At 49.8% G+C, this 18,612-nt stretch overlaps 2 protein-coding genes and 1 non-coding gene across 7 annotated transcripts; all 3 read right to left on the minus strand.

The window, feature by feature from the left end:
* Positions 1-105: 105 nt before the first annotated feature.
* Positions 106-16,276, minus strand: PTPN6 (protein tyrosine phosphatase non-receptor type 6). Of its 4 annotated transcripts, none has more exons than XM_064519220.1 (18): positions 16,132-16,276; positions 15,833-15,933; positions 12,688-12,807; positions 10,856-11,116; positions 10,450-10,572; positions 9,944-10,138; positions 5,679-5,901; positions 4,842-4,958; positions 4,566-4,679; positions 4,074-4,170; positions 3,558-3,637; positions 3,315-3,464; positions 3,060-3,191; positions 2,615-2,769; positions 2,219-2,286; positions 1,707-1,858; positions 923-1,020; positions 106-826 (listed from the first exon to the last, which is right to left on the minus strand). In XM_064519220.1, the coding sequence occupies exons 4-18, from the start codon at positions 10,861-10,863 to the stop codon at positions 718-720; spliced, it is 1,821 nt and encodes a 606-aa protein (XP_064375290.1). In that variant the 5' UTR covers positions 10,864-11,116; positions 12,688-12,807; positions 15,833-15,933; positions 16,132-16,276; the 3' UTR covers positions 106-717. The 4 variants fall into 4 exon arrangements, with proteins under 4 accessions (XP_064375290.1, XP_064375292.1, XP_025969074.1 ...); XM_064519222.1 differs by having other exon boundaries at positions 15,833-15,930; positions 16,132-16,275; XM_026113289.2 differs by lacking the exon at positions 12,688-12,807.
* A 1,010-nt stretch (positions 16,277-17,286) lies between these two features.
* On the minus strand, positions 17,287-18,246 carry C1H12orf57 (chromosome 1 C12orf57 homolog). 2 transcript variants are annotated; one of them, XM_026113272.2, is made up of 3 exons: positions 18,001-18,246; positions 17,733-17,909; positions 17,287-17,632 (listed from the first exon to the last, which is right to left on the minus strand). In XM_026113272.2, the coding sequence occupies exons 1-3, from the start codon at positions 18,053-18,055 to the stop codon at positions 17,484-17,486; spliced, it is 381 nt and encodes a 126-aa protein (XP_025969057.1). In that variant the 5' UTR covers positions 18,056-18,246; the 3' UTR covers positions 17,287-17,483. The 2 variants fall into 2 exon arrangements, with proteins under 2 accessions (XP_025969057.1, XP_025969056.1); XM_026113271.2 differs by having other exon boundaries at positions 17,733-17,927.
* Positions 18,162-18,221, minus strand: LOC112991088 (U7 small nuclear RNA). The gene has a single exon (XR_003261213.1). It is a non-coding gene; the product is annotated as a U7 small nuclear RNA (small nuclear RNA).
* Positions 18,247-18,612: the final 366 nt, after the last annotated feature.

Below are 18,612 nucleotides of genomic sequence, written 5' to 3' on the forward strand. Positions count from 1 at the left end.
TGTAAGCCTCTGCAGGGCTGTAAGTGAAGGTAGGAGTACATATATTATATATACATATATGCACACATAAAGAGAAATTATGGAGAAAGCTTTGGGGACCCAGCATTCCAACAAATACATGTTTATTTACAGACAAAGGAGAAAACATAGTCATCATATCAAATTCTGGTATATTTACACTATCCAGGGAGCAGACAGACAAGGGAATGTGGTTCGGAGGGTTGGGGTTAAGGAAAAAGGAAGTTTTCTGTTGAATCAGACAAGCTGAGATGATCCAAAATGCCAGAATTAAAGATGAGGCTTTAGGGAGCCAGAACACTAACAGGCTAAACTCCAGCTCACAGCAATGGGTGGAGAAGTAGCTCCTGTAAAGCTCTTCCAAACAGAACAGCAGGAGCTAATGCTGATACAGCACAGATGAGTCTGGCTGCCAGTGCTCACAGAGAAAGGGAACGATGGGATGCGATTTTTTTCCTGTTAATGAGTGATGAAGGGGCAGGGGGAGATTTAGCTGGCCTGCCCAGGCAAGGGACAAAGAGGGCAGACAGCTGAGCTGGAAAGCAGTATGGTTCATAGCATTGAAAGACTGCACGGAAGAAACAAGGAAGGTCTAGTTCCAGTCCAAGAGAGAGGGATATGAGACATGCCAGCCTGGACATGAGCTCCAGTCCTGTACCCCAGGTTCAAATCCTGCAAGGGGCTACCTTCAACTCATGCTTATTTTTTCTTTAGTGAGCCTTTCAGCTTCTTCTCTGAGGAGCGCTGTTTCCTCACCTTCTCCTCCTTCTTCCCCAAGTTCTCATAAACCGTTGACTCCTCTTTCTGCCTGTAAGACCAAGTAAAAAAGCGAACACGAGGAAAAACCTAGCCAAGTCAGCAGGGAGACCATAGCAAAAGGCCTCTGGTTTACAGCAGCTCTTACTTGGAGGATTTTCGCGTGGCCTTGGCGTGCATGTTCCTCATAGCGGGCGGGTAGGCGATGTTGCCATACTCAGATTCGTTGGGCTTCCCTTTCTGAGACTGCAGGAGAGAAAAGCCAAGCTGAGAAGAGTGAGGTCTGGGAGAAGCAGGAAAGATATCATGGAAGAGTTACAGCTCTTACCAGTGTATCATTCTAGGATCTGGGGGGAGGTGGGTGGATTGCTAAAGTCCTCAGGCTCTTGGTGCACTCTACCCACTGCTGTCGCAGAGGGGAGCAGTAAGACTGCTAATGCCTCCTTGTACATAGGTGACTAGTGGGGCAACTAATTTCTGGAGGCACTGGCATGCCTGATAGTGCTATGGGTCAGCTAAAGAATATTAAACAGCAGCTGGTGTTTAAACCCTTTCCACAAGGGTTTGGGAGGCAGCCTCAGAACCAGGATGGGAAAGACAAAGAGGAAAGGAGAGAGCAAAGTCTATGCCTGTCTTTGATTCAGCTTGTAACTAAACAGCACTTGGTGGAGAAGTTACACAGCACATGGTTGAAATAATGCCATTAAAACCTATTGCTGTTTAATTGTTCAGAAGGGGTTGGTACTCGAGCTGCTAATATTGTCCATTGTATTTTAAAGGGTGAGGAAGGGACTGAAATCTCAGTGCACTCCCACAATCTGCAGGTCTCAGAGGTTTTGCTTGAGGCTTAGGAAACAGAGTACTTGGGCTCAAAGCCAGCACCATGCAGGGCAAAGATGCATAGGGTGGGAATGTAGAGTCCCCTTTCTCACCTGGATGACTTCTAGCTTTTTCTTGGTGGTTTCTATGAACTGGCAAATGGCCATGTAGATGAACTTGTATTGGGCCTCTGTCTGCACCATCCCAGAGCGCTGGGCCCTCACCATCTGGATGGTCTTCTGGATATCAATGTCACAGTCCAGCCCTAGCAGGGGGCACCAGAAATGCTTACGGGCATGTTCGCTGACACCCCCCCCCCTCCCCCATTCTCCATCAAAAGCAGGCACAGGGGAGCTCAGTTGGGAGCTCTCCACTGCCCTTTGTGCTCTTTACAGGAGTCCTCTCATCCCTCCTTCCTGCTCAACATCCTTCAAATCTGGCCCTGGTTGAAGACCCCAAGCTCAGAGAAGGCTAAAACTACAGTGAGTGGATACAGTTCAGACATCCAGCAGTGCAGGATCTCTCCCATTGATATTTGATGTTTTTCAGCCCCTGCAGTGGGACTTAAGGGCACAGCCATGCTGGATGGGCCAGTCCATTTCAGGACACTGCAGGGTCCTCTTACCCTTGGTGGAGATTGTTTCCACTATCATATCAATGACGATGATAGTCCCGGTGCGGCCAATCCCAGCACTGCAAGGAGAGGACAAGCAGTGGTCAGAGTTGCCTATGATATGGTATCTACACCCACCCAGCTAGGCATGAACCAGGCTCCTGAAGCAAAATGCAGCTGCTTCTGGGAAGAAGGCAGCACTTAGCTGTTCAGCAATGCCACAAGAGTCAAGGATGCAACAGGCATCATTCATTTGGAGGTGTCAAAGAGGGAAAAGGAAGTACCAGGGCTGGTGTATGCTTCACTCACAAGTCCTGGGGAATGACTGGTGCAACAGGACAGAGACTTTCTGTGTCTCACCATATAGGAGGGATGGAGAAGGCTTCAAACCCCAGCCTTTGTACCCACCTGCAGTGCACCAGAATAGGCCCAGCATGTGGGATGCTCTCCTGCTTCTGGTTGATTTGATCAAGGAAGCTGAGCACTCCTCCTGGCTCACTGGGGACGCCATGGTCAGGCCAACTCAGGTACTGGTAGTGCCAGATCTCACGCATAGCCTCACCCTGACAATAAAAGAACATCCCACTGGCAAAGCTACAGCCCAGTGCTGGCCTGGCCAGTCCAGTCTAGGCCTCTGTCCTAAGAGAGGGGGATCTGAAGCCAAAAGTAGTCTCTGGCTCCTGTTCACTCCTCGGTCCTTCTGCCAAACAACCAACCCAAACCAGGTGACACAGTGACCCCAGGCGTGATACAACAGCAGCATCACCACAGCACCCAGCAATTCCCAGCCTGAGACATACAGCCACCGTTAGACCCATAGGCACCATGACAAGCCCTGACTTGGCACACTCACGTCATTTATCGGCCACACACAGAGCTGCCGGAGTTTGTATTCCAATGCATCATGCTCCCCAGCATTCTCCACAAGGTAGGGACCATATTCCTTTGTGCTGCCCACCTCTGGCCAGTAGGGCACACATTTGTTCTGTGTGGACAGAGGAGGGAGGCAAAGTGAGGATGGACAGAAGGAGGGCAAGAAAGAAAGAAAAGAGCAGTGGTTGAAGGTTATAAGAGGGCAGGCCCAAGACTCCTGCAAATAGCTACTTACCCGTCCTTTTTCTACTTCCCGTGTGGTCATCACAATAATGCGTGTGTTCTCCTGCCACACCATCTGCCAGAAATCATTAACCGTGGCATCCAGGCAACCCTGGCTGGCAATATAGGTCTTGGTGCACTCATCTGGGCTGATCAGGTTGTTCTGTGGGTGGATGGAGAAGATCAGGAGGGCTGCAGGGACCAGGCAACCCCCTCCCCTCAGTTCAGATACATAGCCATCTTTCCAGAGTCTCACCTTGACGTAGTTGGCATTGATATAGTCAGATCCAGGGATCTTTGGATCCCTTCCTTGGAGGATGACTCTGGAGTGATCAACTGCAGTTGCAGTGAAAAAAATCAACAGAGCAATGAGATATTCTGTGCTCAGCTCTGTGGAGCTCCTTCCTTGCCCTAGGCCACCTCATTCACATTACCCAGTGCATGCATCCTGCCACATATTTTCATCTCTCCTCCTCCGGGGGTCAGACCAATCTCACGCATCTCTCTCTCTCTCCCTCTGTGCTGGACCACACTATGAGCAAATAAGCCTGATGTATCCCTCCCTCCTTCAAGGGCATGGAAAGGCTGTAACCTCTCTAATCAGCTCCTAAATCCCCAGTGCTGCACATCTTGTAACCTGTCCCCACTCTGGAGCATAGAGCAGGCTGAGGCAGGGCCAGAGATGATTTGGACAGCTCTTCATTGCATCTCTGTCTCTATTTGCTTTTTTTTTTTTTTTTTTTTTTTTTTACAGTGGAGAAACAAGACTCACAGGGCAAAATGTTCTTGTACCGGTTCTTGCTCTTGTTCTCAGGTCTCTGACCCTCATGACGGTCATACAGGTGCTTGGCTTCCTGTTTTTGCAAGCTCTGAGAGCAGAACAGAGAATAATCATGACAAGGTCACAAACTGTGACAGGGGAGATGGGGACTCAGATGTCAACTCTGAGGACACATGGACATACTTCTGGGGGAGCAGAGAATTGAAAAGTAAATCTAGACTAGAAAAGTCCGAGGTTCATGGCCTGACCCTTGGTGACTGGCTCTCCCATCCATGAAAAAGCACATTTCTACCTCAGTGGGTTCACTTAAAGAACTAACACCCTACAGGAACAGGATCCAAACAGAATTTTTTCAGAGACTGACAAGAATTGACAAGACTGCCTGAGAAGTTTGTGTCCAGGAAGAAAGTACAGATGGAGAAGAGGTAGTGAGCAGGGACTTCCCCAAAAGCCACATGACCGTCTTCCACCACAGTTGCTTACATCAAATTCCTCCCAGAATCCAGCCTTGGACGTTTCCTCAGCCAGACTCTTCTTGTTCAGCTCTTGCACTCTGTTCTCAATGTCAGCAGCATTCACCCTAGTAGCATAGTAGGGCTGGGAAAAGAAAATGGGTTGGCATGAGAGAGAGATGCTGCTGGAGAGCCAAGTCTCCTCTGTGTGCTCTGCAGAAAAGGAGGAGAGGGACACAAAGCAGAAACAAAGAGCAAGTAAGTGGATCCTTCCAAAGGGTCTCTGAGATGACAAAACAGGATTTACCTGCTTCAGGTACACAAAGGAGCCAGAAACCTCCTCAATCCCAGTCTTCTTGAAATGCTCCACCAGCTCTGCCAAGCTGTCAAACACTTCAGCACCTCCAACTGTGTAGCGTCCGTTCTGAATAGAGCAATAAAGCGTTACATCCCCTAACATTCCTACAGTCAAATCTGACAACGCTCAGGGAAAAGGTAACACTGGAGTGCAAAGCCCTAGCACCACTCTGTGCCATCTGGAAGAATGTTTTCTCTGGCAAGGAGGCCAAATAGTAGTTTGCCCTGAGAACATTAAGCTCATAACACGGTGAACTGACTCCTCTTCTCCACAGTGGAGAGAAACCCAGAGATGACATCTTGCCCTCAGCTCTCATTTAAACTTGCTTTCTGCTCCTGAAATTCTCCTCCACTCCCTGCATTATTCCACAGGAAAGAGATCGGAGAAGTTGTGACAGACAGGTTGGTAACATCCTCCAGATTAGGTTTGGAGATCTTGCAGCTGTCTCTCCTCCTCCACAAGTTTTTAACCTCTTCATCTCTTTCATAAGCTCATCATTAGACTATGAAACCTTCTTTCTCCTTCACTACAGAAGCCTTGTGCTGGAGTTCTCAGACACACCTAACCTTGTTTCCTCCTGTGTTTAAGCACCCAGCATTGCCCATGGTCACCCTGTCCTAGGCAAGGACCTAAGGAACCTGAAAGGTGATCACCCTTTACTTCAATTTCACAGACACTCTTGGCAGTAATCAAGCTGCCCATGCCCATGCTTCTGGGGACATGATCAACAGAGATAGGCAGAGGCCTCTTCCACTCTCTTTCCCTTCGCCCTTCTACCCTGCTCACCTCACACATGATCTTGATGTGGGTGACTTTGAGCCGGGCCCCAGAGCCACTGGTTGCCCCAGCTGGTGGCGCATCAGACCCAGGTTTTAGCTGGTCAGTCAGAACAGACAGGACAAAATCCCCAGGTTTGCTGAGACTCTCCCGCACCAAGAAGGTCCAAGGGGTGGCCTTGGCCTGGAGCAGTGACTCAGCTGCAGGGCCAGACAGATGCCCATGGTACCACCTACAAAAAAAAAAAAAAAAAAAAACAGGTCAGAAGAGAGGTGGAGATGCAAGTAAGTGGATGCCCTTGAGCTGAGGAGTGAGCAGCAGCAACATTGGGGGATGGGAAGGAAAGAGAGAGACAGGGGGAGAGAGAGAGAGAGAGGCAGACAGAGAGAGAGAAGGAAACCAAGTGAGGAGCAGCATCTTGGGAAAGGCAGGTGAGAAAGAAAGTAGACTGTGCTGGTAGGAAAAGGAAAAGGCAGGGGACGAGATGAAGCTGGAACAGACTGATACACCAAAGGGCTGTGCTGTCATTCAGCGGGACCTCGACAGGCTGGGGAGATGGGCAGAGAGGAACCTCATGAAGTTCAACAAAGGCAACTGCAGACTTCTGCACCTATGGAGGAATAACCCCATGCACCAGTACAGGCTGGGGGCTGACCTACTAGAAAGCAGCCCTGTAGAGAAGGACCTGGGAGTCTTGGTGGACAACAGGTTGACCATGAGCCAGCAGTGTGACCTTCTGGCAAAGAAGGCAAATGGTATCATGGGTTGCATTAGGAAGTGTGTTGCCAGCAAGTCGAGGGAGGGGATCCTTCCCCTCTGCTCAGCCTTGGTGAGGTGAGGCCGCATCTGGAGTACTGTGTCCAGTTCTGGACTCCCCAATACAAGAGAGACATGGAGCTACTGGAGCGAGTCCAGCAGAGGCCTACTAAGATGATTCAGGGACCGGAGCATCTATCTTATGAGGAAAGGCTGAGAGAGCTGGGACTATTGAGCCTGCAGAGCAGAAGGCTGAGGGGGATCCTATCAATGTGTATAAATATCTGAAGGGAGGATGTAAAGAGGATACTCAGTGATAGGACAAGAGACAACGGGCACAAACTGAAACACAGGAAGTTCCATCAGAACTTGAAGAAAAATATCTTTACTCTGATGGTAACAGAGCAGTGGAACAGGTTACCCAGAGAGGCTGTGGAGTCTCCATTCTTGGAGATATTCAAAAGCTGTTTGGACAGGGTCCTGGGCAAGGTTTACCCTGCTAGGCAATCCTGTTTGAGTAGCGAGATTGGACTAGATGATCTCCAGAGGTCCCTTCCAACCTTAACTGTTCTGTGATTCTGGGACCAGGCAGGCAGAATGCTGTTAACACAGGACAAAGTGGGAAAGCACCGAGTGGGATTCGGTTGTGTGATACACAAACCCACAGGTAAGCAATGCTTGCTGACTTGAAGACCCAACGGGGGGAGGGTAGCCTGTGGAATCCCAGCATGGGCAGGCTCCACAGATTCCAGCCTTACTGTTGCAGGGTTTCCACTAAGGAAACAAAAATAAATGCCCAGTGAGTCAGAAACTCTCCCACCTGATTTAGCAGCACCTAGATTGCTGTGTTGAGCTCATACATGTCAAAGAATGATCCTAGGAAAATATACTTTTCTTAGACCTCCAGCAATGATCCCTCTCTCTGAAACTGAGTCGCCTTTTTAATCAAAGGGTAATTCCTATTCTCTGAACACATCACACTGCTGCAATCAGCCTGGTCATGGGGGTGGAGACCAGTAGCCACCAGGAGCCCATGTTCTGCTCCTGGTACTTTTCGTTGTTGCTGATCCATGTGCGCGCTGCATGGACCTAGTCAGCAGCTCCAGCTGTCCTCTCACCACAAGACAGGGATTGTCCCCATCTGACAGAGGCATTCTCTGCCCCACTTCATGGCTGACCCAAGGGAGCAGAGGGACACAACCTTGGTGCAAATGGCACAGCTACTGCCAAGCCCCTTCTCACCTACAAACATCTCTGGGATGCACATGCCTACCTGGTGGGATCTCTCTCCTATTGCAGGATGTGGGTGGAAGGGATGGTCAACAGAAGCAGGCTGAGAGATGGGACAATCCTGCCCTCTCCTCCTACCCCAGGGCTCTGGTGCTACAGGAACCCCAGATGTGTCACGGGTTGTCTCCGTGAAGATCCCACATTTCCTCATGCCTATTTCAAGCTCCACAGCCTCTTTGGACTATGTCAGAGGGTGCTAGGGGTGCTGCTGAGCCACCAGTTAGAGAAGCACAGAGACAAACTGCAGCAAGTTGAGAGCCGTGAGATGTTCTAGGCACTGGGGTTGCTCTGAACCATTCCATTTCCCCTGGTACCCATTTGGTGGAGGTTCTACTGGGTCGGGACCCGTCTCTGCCCAGGGGTCACCACAGCCCTGGTGCTCCTGTCCCATTCGCTTCACTCCCTCCGAGCTCAATGGCAGGGAGCATATTTGGGCTCTTCTCTTCCAGGCAAGACTTGGTCTGGCTCAAACTGGCTCCTCCAGTTCTGGGACATCCCTGTCTCCAGCTGGATCCATGAGTTGGGCTCTGCACTTAGGGGCCTTTGCAGTGAAGCTGCCACACTAGCCGGAGGCTAGTGTTCACTGTGGCTCTGTCCTGCTTCCACAAAGGTCCCTTGGCAGCTGGAGCAACAGCTGCTTGGGGTGTCTCCCCCTGATGAACAGTATTTCAAAAGCAGGTAGCTGTTGAATCAGACTGTCTTGAAATGCCTCTCCCTGCTTCTGCTCACCTCAGGTGCTGCAGCAAGGGCCAGACTTGGTCCGTACGCCACTGCACACACTGCAGTCAAAGCTGCCCTGATGCTTAGTAGACAAGCCACTATAAGTAGAGCCACAAGAACAGGTTTGCTGCCCACAAAGCAACTAATGGTGGAGGCCTAGGATGGTATTGCTGCCTATGGTGAACTTTATGTTGTTACAGTTTTCTGCTATCCATTCCCCAGAGTTAAAATCTAGCTCAGGAGGCAGTCACAGAAGCAGCCAGGGCATTCGTTCACCCCTTCTCTGGGTGAGAACTGCAACGCCTGCATCTGGCCAAACCAATACATTCCTCTATATACCATCTCAGGAGTGATTACAAGAGTAAGATGTGGCAGAGAGCTATTGTGCCTTGGCTAGCAGTGTCCAGTTTTAATTTCTTTTGATCCTTACCCCATACACTGCAAGAAATAGCTGGTGACTTCCGTTGCATGGTAATTATTAATTTCTGCTCATCTGATCTGCTTCCCAAAGAAGTCTCCGGCCACTACCTGCCAGTGCCCAGGATGCCCCCTGGGAAAGGGCTGATTCCCCTCCTGCTCAAGAAACAGGTCTCTGAGCTTCCTCTTCACAGGTAGGAAGGAGTTAATGGCTCCTGTTCTCCCCCCTCCCCCCCTAATGGAGCCCAGCTCTTCGAAACCACGTGATGGAAAATCTCTTGGGGAGAGAGTGAGAGGAGCTTTCGTAAGAGCTGGGGGGGTGGGGGGGAGAGAAGTTTCCAACCGCAGGGAGGAAGGGAGGAAACTGCAGGGCCACAACCCAACGGCCTGGACTGGAAAGGATGGCTAGGGTGCAGACATTGCACCCTTGCAGCCCTGCGCAAGCTTGGGGCTATCTAGGTGCTTCTCACATGGTGTCTTGTTCCCTGTCTCCACGTGCATAGGGCAGACCTGTCTGCTCCCCACATAGGAATCTGCCCCCGTCCCAGGGCACAACACGATTGCTCCTCGTGCTGCATCAAAGAGCCTGAAAGTACAACGCAAAGGCAAAACCACCTGATTTGATTTAGGAACTTGGTGTCAGAGATATATGCAAAGTGGGGACAGGAAGAAGACTGAGCAGGCCAGGAATAGCAGGGGAACGTGGCCCTGCTCTCAGCTACATGAGTCACTAAGGCCTGGAATAACCATAGAGGCCAGGGCAGGGCGGAGGGCTCTCGCACATCTTTTCACTCTGGGGATCACTACAGACACAGAAGTAATGCCACAACCTTTGCTTTTAGAAACAGGATATAAATAGCAAAGACAACAAGAAAACAAACACAGATAGGGCCCTACTGGGTCTGCTGTGATGGGAAGGGTATATCCAGCTATTCCTGGGGATGCTGCCCCTGTGAAAACATAGGAAGGTGTGGGTTGCAGGAGACACTGTTTTTGCAGGGTTGGCCCTAGGGATGGTGGCATGGTCACAGGCCATGAAACACAGAGGAGGTCTCAGCACAGACACACCAGCTGCTTTGATTTCTCCATACCTCTCTGTAGTGGGATCAGAGCAGTTGAGCGGGTACCGCAGGTCGATGATGGTTCCATCTTTATCCTGCAATGAGCCCTGCTGCTGCGTGTAGTACTCCACCAGTTCTGACAAGGTGGCAAACTTCTCCCCTCCATACAGGTCATAGAAATCCCCAGTATTCTGTATACGGATGTGGGTTACCTGGTCACCAACCCTGTGGGATGATGCAGAAAGCAATCCAGTGAGGGAGTTGGAAAAGAGGCAGAAAAGTTGAAGTCCCTGCATTATCTCCTGCCATGGAACCAGAGCAAACCAGCTCAGTGAAAGGAGAGGATTGGAAAGGGAAGCTCCTGGGGCAACTTGAGGGAAGGTCTGGAAGATGCTGGGAAACTCCAGACTTTTCACAGCTTGGAAATAACTCAAAGAAATAAAAATAGGGTGAAGGAGAGGCCAGGACACAAGAGGATCCAAGCATTCTGAATATGTAACCCTCGAAAGGCAGAAGTTGGGGTCCAAGTTACCTACCGAACTGAAAGAGAAAAGTCCCCCTGATTCTTCCGACTGGGCCTGGCTAGAAAGCTCCCATGGACACCCCGTCCTTTCAGCAAGGCTTCAGCTTCCAGCCCACTCAGGTCACGGTGAAACCACCTAGCAGAGGAGATAAAAACAGGACCCAGTGAATGAAAAATGCCAGTCATTATTGTGGAGATTTATACAGTGAGGTAGGACAGTCCCCAGCCAGCATCTCTAGAGGGATCCCATACCCATACAGGTGACAGCCAGCAGGAGCAAAATGAAACCCTTCATCTATGATATCTGCCCCAGCCCATGAAAGGTTTCCACTGAGATACAGCTACCAGGATGATCCCTTCTGTTCTGTCCTACATCCCTGGTCCCTCTCCCTACCCATGCACCACTCAGTACCTCTTACCTCACCATTGTGGAGGGAGAGAGGAAAGGGGGCCAACTGGCTACCACCAAAGCAACTCAACGGACACAGAGGAAAGATCTCTGTGCTGGTGAAAAAAGGGAAGTCGGAGGTCTGTGCTGGAGCACCCAACACCAAGCTGTTTCCGCGTCTCTTGGGAGCTGGCCATGTATCTCTCCTGGCATCTACTGTTAGTCCATTCAGACCGTCTCCATCATCCTCACTCTGGACATGTCTCTTGTTCTGCTGGTCCTCTGTGCACTGCTGTTGGGCACAGAGAAGAGCAACGTAGTGCGCAGCTGGGCACGCGCGGCTCCAGGAACAGGAAGTGCTCTGAGCCATCAACTCCCCAGCCCCAAGCTGCTTTGCACACACTTCTGCTTCTCATTTTTTGTCTCCCCCCCCCCCATCCCCCCATTATTTCTGAGTCTCTGTCTTTTTTCACAGTGGAGTTGACTAGCCAAGTTCTTCTTGGGTCCCAGCCGTGCTCGCAAAGTTCAGCTCTACAAGTCATCTCTTCCCCTTCCTCCCTAAGGGGCCAGTAACAAACATCAGCGCCCCCCATCCCCACCCCAAAAAGTCCTTGCAATGGTGCCAAGTGGACCACAGCTGCCTGAGGTCACCCATGCATCTGCAAGGGCTAAAGCAGGCAGCACATGCTAGCATATATTCAGCAATGAAACACTTGAGTTTTTGACCACCCACCCAGCCGCACAGCTTGGGTTCTCCTGGGCTGCTTTCAGCTACCTATCTGAAACCTCCATGCTCCAGATCACCAATGGATAAGTCACACAGTCACCCTCTGGGCAGATAAATATCCTGTGTGCTCTATGCAGGCACAGAGGGAATCTGTGCAAACCCAGAACAGACCTGCAGACTTTGGGGCTCAGGCTAGCACTTTGAGCACAGCACTGTCTTCCAACCAGCTTCTGAAACACAGCCTGCGTCCAGAATGTGCTTTTGACAGAAGCATTAGTAGCTTAGAGGTGGGTGAATCTGCCTAGAAAGGCAGGTACAGAGCAGGACAAACAGCTGTTAGCTAAGACTGGCACACACGGCATCAAGAGAGTTCACTCTAGGACCTGCAAGGTCCCAAGACAGCACACTGAGGCTAAACTTGTCAATTTGGACAACCAGATAGAAGGAAAGAAAACTAACAGTTTACAGCCCATGACTGCCTTTTCTCTTGGCACTGCTTTTAAGGTCTGCAGTTCTCATGAAAGAATGAGAGCTATGGGATGGCCAAAGAGGGCAATCCAATTGGTAAAGGAGCTCGGCTCTTCCCTGGGGCCATATCTCAGCTACTCTGTGTGGTAGCTGAGACATGAAGTGTGGGCAGCAGGAAGAGTAAGGGATTTGCTCATTTCAAACAGCAGCAGCTGCAAACTTCTCTGCACACCACCAGACTGGGAAATCCTGCAAAGCAGCTGAACTGACTGCTAGCGATGGCCAAAACATAACTCGTGGCCAAGGGAGATATTGAAACTAGCAACAAAGGGAAGTACAGGAGAGAATAGGAAGCCAAGCTTTATTGCTAGAAAGACGATTTAGGCATCTACACCACCTTTGTTTGAAATGCTTCCAGTTTCACACAGACTAATGATTAACAGGGACACGGTAAGAAGCAGGGCTCCTGCTGTACAGACCTAAAACATGGGAAACTTTAAAGGCACAGAGAATCGTGGCTCAAGGGAACAGTCTTTACACAAAGAATGGGCTGCACCTAACGCAAATCAGAGCCAGAGTAGTGCTGGCCCAGGAAAGTAATGACATTTAGTGGTTGGATAGAAATGATGGGAACCAAATAGATCAAGCAAAGCAATGTTGATACTTACTCAAAGACAGAAGAGAAGCAGACCAGAGCAGGAGAAGCTCTGGGCAGAAGTCCTAAAAGGGAATTCTTGCTATCAAAAGGATATTAGGTTATGTGGGGTTGATAGGAAGCCACAGCAGACCTAAAAAAAAAAAGAGGCATCCCTACAGCTTATAAACTGGACGAAGCAGAAAATCTGTCCAAGGAAGAGACCAGTACTGGGACAGAGGGGAGTCGGGAAAGAACAAGGTGCTAAAGAGCCCCGGTCAGGATAGAAAGGGTAAGTTAGAGCTAAACCCATGTAATTCAGTATCCTCCAGTTAAGCTAACCCCTGGGAGCAGTGTAGCCTACAAGGCAGTATCTGTGTGGACACAAATCCCAAATCACATAATTTACAAAGTGAATTTATACTTTAATTGCTTCCATATCAGGAAAGGACTAGGTGTACACAAGTGGCCCAGATCAAGGACACCAAGACAGATAATAAAAAAACTACCAGTAAAGAGTTCCAACTGATAAGCTGGGCAAATATCCCAGTGGGTTAAATTTAGAGAAGCAATTGCTTGGTATCTTTGATGTTGTTCTCTGTAAAGGCTGGAGCATGTAACAGCAGACTGTAATTGAGTCACTAAAATACTTTCTTAATACAATTAACAGGTCAAGAGATTTCGGCATCAAAGAGACTATTCTTATGGTGTAGTTTGGCCTTCAGTACAACACAGACTATAGAACTTCATCTTATAGATCCTGTGTGGAGCTAGGCCACAACTAGCACAGGAATCGATTTAGAAAGGAGGATAAATGAAGTAGCCAATTAAAAGATGCTCACATATGGACTGCTGGAAAAAAAAAAAAAAAAAAAAAAAGACATTGACAAGCTGGAGAAAGTCCAGTGGTGAGGCACATGAGGATAGGCTGAGGAAACTTTTTGTTCAGCCTGCAGAAGGCTGAGGAGGGATTTAATAGCAGTCTGACACTACATAAAGCAGGGGGAAGGGAGGAGAGGTTAGCAATGTTGGAACCAGATCCTTCTCAGAGGGACACAGTGAAAGGACAAGAGGCAACAGGCATAACTTGCAGCAAGGGAAATTCTGATTAGATATAGGAAAAATTGCACACAAACACCTGAGCCCAAGAGTGGTTCAGCAATGGCACAGGTGCCCAGACAGGCTGGGCAATCTCCAGTCTTGGAAATGTTGAGGACTCACTTGGACAAGGCCCTCATTAACTTGTAGAGTCAACCTTTGAATCCATAAGATATTTAGCATCCTTTGACAAGGAGTTCCACTGCTGAACTACAGAACCACCACCTCCTTTGGTTTGTTTCTAATTTATTCCCCACCCATTTTTATTAACAACTGATTTTTGTAATGAAAGAAAAATTAATGACTGATTCCTCTCGTTCCTATTCACCCCCTCCAAGCCACTCATGATTTTATAGACCTTTAACTTCTGTATCCTTCCTTAGCTCTTTTCCAGGCTGAACACTCCAACCCTATTTAGATGTTCTCTGTACAGAGCTATTCTACACCTCTAATCATCTTTGTTGTCCTTCTCTGAGCCTTTTCCAACTCTGCTACATCATTCTGGAGATGAGGATGAAGCGGGGGCCCAGAACTGCGCACAGTATTCAAGATGTTGGAGAGACATGGACATATACAAAGACATAACTCTGATTTCTGCTTACTTGTTCACTGCAACTGAACATTAAGCTAACATTTTCAGGTGCTTCTGTATTATGAGATCACAATTTTACTCCAGAGAGGTTAAGATCATTTCAGAGTTCATTGTTTTATATGTAAAGTTTGAATTACTTTTCTCCATGAACATTGCTTCACATATACATATTTTGAACTCCATCTGCTGTTCTATTGCCTACTCATTCTCTATCATAAGGTCATTCTGCAATTATTCACAGTTGACTCCCACCCCATTATCCTAAATATCTTTCTACCATCAGCCAATTTTCTCATCTCACTGTTCACCCTCTTTTTCCAGGTCATTTGGGAATATACTGAACAGCACATATCCCAGCTCAGACCCTAGTGATCTGACCACTGATGACTATCTTTTGCTGTGAAAACTGGATGTTTATGCCCATCTTCTGTTTCTTATTTTCTACTAATTATTTGCCCAAGAAAAAAAACCTTCTTCTCTCTTATGCCATAGCTTTAGTTCTCTTTAAAAACAAGCCTTTGATGAGAGGAGGCTTGTCAAATCCAAGCAAAGTGTATCAGCTATATGTCCCTTATCCACAAGCTTGCTAAGTCCCTCAGAGAACCCCAACAGTTTTTCAAGACAGGATTTCCTTTACAAAAGTAGATACTGACTCTTTCTTTAATATCATATTCATTCCTTTTGGTATTATAGTATCTAATCTCTTGTCATTCTAGATATCAATTTTATTGGTCTGTGGTTCTTATTTGAACCCTTTTTAAAAATCAACACTGCATTTGCCACCCTATAGTTCTCAGCACCAAGGTAAGTTGTAGGCAGGAGGTTGCAGTTCTACACAGAACTACGTAGTAGTTCAGCTGCAGCATTCTTGCACTGTGTTAGAGCTGTCAGATAAAGGCCACCTGCTCTGGGGGAATGGGCAGATGGACCATCTGCCTGCGACTTGCCCAAGCCAGATACTCTCTGGCAGGCTACAGGACAACAGGACGATGCTGGATCATGGTAGCTGCCCAACCAGAATCTAACTACAGATTAATGCTGATGCTAATCCCTTTTCCTTATGCCATGTTGCTGCAGTCCCAGCAACAGAGCACCCATTTGGATTGACAGTGAAGAGTGTATGTCTTGTCAATTAGAGCTCTAAGACAGTAACGAATCAAGAAATAATCAATCAGGCTTAAAAAAGGTCTGCTACCTGATCTCTGTCTGTACAAAAATGTTTTGAGATGCTGCAGCTGCAGGGCCTGCAGAAGGCAGAAAATAGTTGTATTGGACTGGTCATCACAAACTCTTCTCTCTATAAAAATGAGGAGGAAAAGCAGCAGCAATAGCAATCTAACACACTGTGAACTCAGTCCTCCAGCTATCCTGTAGTTTCTAGTAAAAGGTATTCTTTTTCCCCTCTCTGCCCAATTCCTACTTCTGCTATTTTTATCTTTCTCACCAACAATACTGTCTTCTACCCTTAGCTAGTATACACAACACTCACCCACAGGATGGCATCAGGATCTTGACCGTCAGATCCCCACTGATAAGGGACTAACAGCAGCAGGTGGAGGGAGTACCACAGCCCTTAACCAGGGGGTCCTACTAAAAAATAAAATAGCGTTGGAAGTATCAACACAGTAGTATCTGAAATGGACTTGCGGGAGAGATCAAACAACTTGACAGAGCAAGGGGTGGACTCCCACCCTAGAGACATGGCTGGATGCTCACCATGCAGAGTTCCACAGCTCTGGAAGGAGCAGCTGACAGTGCTCTGGGTCTGCTGCAAGCCCTGTGACTCACCTGCATCTGATCCGCACAGGCAAAGCTCTGAGCTCGGCCTGTTTCTGGGGTGGACAGAGAAAAAGGCAGCTCCAGGTCAGGCAAACAGCAGGCCTCAAGCAAAGGGTTTAATTTGCACCATTCGCAAAACACTTCCTGGGCTGTAGTTAATAAATAATTAGAAGGGTGGGGGAAGGCCAAGCCCAAGCTGGGAGAGGTGGATGGGGACGGAAGGGACCGACTGCTCTTCCTGCCTCCTATCCACTAAGTTCACGCCCTTGCTGGCTACATTCCTCAGCAGTTTGTAGCTGAAAGACATAGAAAGCAAAACTGAACGCAGCGCTCTCACACCTGGCTCACAGTTCCCTGCTCTCCCAGCCCTTCCATCCTGACCCACCCTCACCCTTCCCAAATGTGTCAACACTTCCAAGGGCAAGAGACGCATGCAAGCTGCAAGGCCACCGACAGTCAGATGTACCTGATGGCCCTTCACTTGAATAAGGTCAGAAATACAAAGCTTCACGCTTGAGAGGAACTGCTCCCCGAGTTTGTCTCTTTGGTCTTGGCAGGCAGAGGATGCAGTTTTACATTATGTTTATGTTGTTCTAACCCAGGCTGCAGCCAAAAGGGGCAAGGCTAGGTCTCCCTCACCGTGCCAGTCCCTGCTACACCTTTCTGCAGACTTTTTCATTAGGTCCAACACATCTGATTACACATTCAGCTAGAACACAACACAGCTATACAAGCTGGTGTTAGGAGTGTACAGGGGGAACAAATTAGAAGGACTAACCCAGCTGGTGACAGGGCTCTTAGCTCCATTTATGCCACTTGCTGAAGAACACCTTAGGCATTCATTTCTGTTTTCGATCCTACTACCCAGTACATTTCAAATATCTCATTTGTATGTGCTTGTTCTTAGATAAGGCTTAGCACCTCTGAATTCATATTAAAGAAAAAAAAAAGCACCATTTTAATATTAGGTGTTGTGGTTTCACACCAAGGCTTACATGAGCAAGCACCTTTTTCCGGGATTGGTACATACAGCACCTCTCACATCATTTGCACAGGTTTTACCATACATGAGGTGGACACTGCTGTAACTGCCTTGGCAGCAGGGAAAAGGATCCATCCCTGCAGAGCAGCGCTAGGCCCAGGTTGGTTCAGAAATCACAAGGGTTGTTTTCCAGATAGTTTTTATTCACAAGCAGGCATACAAACACGCACAAAGCAGCCGATTCCGCACAGAGCAACGTCTCCGCTGTTCAGCCGCTCCCCTTGCGGGGCTGCCGGCCCTGAGCCACAGGCAGCTCCAGCCACAGGGGCACGGAAGGCCGCAGCACGGCCACGGAGCCGGACAGGACAAGCCTCCGCTTTCACGAGGTCGCCACTCCCCCAGTCCCAGCCCCGTGCGGGGGCAGCGTCATCGGGGGCAGGAACATGGCTTTGAGCTTCCCCGACATGCTGGCTATCTCTGGGTCCTGCGACTCGTAGGACTTGATCAGCCGGGCGAACTTCAGCACACCTGGAAAGAAGCGGACGGGCGGCGAGGCCGGCTAAGCCGCGGCGCCCCCCGGTGGCCGCGGGGGGACTCGCCCCGCCCCGCCCCGCGGGAAGCCACCCACCTTCCCCGTCGTTGCTGAAGCCGTAGGCTTTGATCACGTCTTGTTGGATCTGGGTGGCCACGGGCAGCAGAAACTGCAGCATCTTGCCCATGTCGTTGCAGGCGTTGTCCCGCGCCTCGTCCATGCGCTGCGCGTTCTCAGGGGAGCCGAAGGCCTTGATCACCTCCGCCAGCACCACTGCGGGCACACGCACCACTGCCAGCCCGCTGCCACCGCCTCCCGCCCGCCCGGCGGGCCCCGCTCCCGGCCGGGCCGCCCCCCAACTCACCTTTCGCCTGCTCGGCGCTCAGCACCGCGGCCGGGCTCTGCGCCGACGCCGCCATTGGGCGTCGCTGCGCCCCACACGACCCCAGCACTGGCTCAGCCAACGCCGCCTCCCAGGCACCCCTCGCGCATGCGCCGCTGTCGCTCTGCCCTTGTACACTACAGTAGGGCTTCCCGCGCCGCGGGAAACCTGCTGGACAAATACTAAAAGAGCTGAAATCACTACCGGTATTCCCGCCCCGCGAAAACCCACCCCAGCTGCACTGTGTTTGCGGTGAGGGCGAGCCGCTTTTTTCTCTCAGTCTCCCTAATTAGTGCCTCTTCGGCCTTCCGAAGCGGTCTGAGTTCCCCGACCCGAGCCGATGACGTCTACAATAGCCAAAAACAGAGGTTTAGGACATATTTTGGGTGGTATGTAAATGATCTGTTTTCTATTCGTGGTACAGAGCGCCACGCCACGCCCCGCGGCGGTGGGAGGGCCCTCCGTGGTCTCAGCCAGGGCGGGGTGGGGCGCGGTGGTTGGCTGCGCATGGGCCGGGTCGGGCCGGGCCCCCGCTCCGCGGGCGGGGTGGGCTTCTCTAGTGCGGCGTCCGTACTGGCCCATCTTCGACATTTG

This window comes from Dromaius novaehollandiae, chromosome 1 (assembly GCF_036370855.1).
Source record: "Dromaius novaehollandiae isolate bDroNov1 chromosome 1, bDroNov1.hap1, whole genome shotgun sequence".
Taxonomy (NCBI): Eukaryota; Metazoa; Chordata; class Aves; order Casuariiformes; family Dromaiidae; genus Dromaius; species Dromaius novaehollandiae.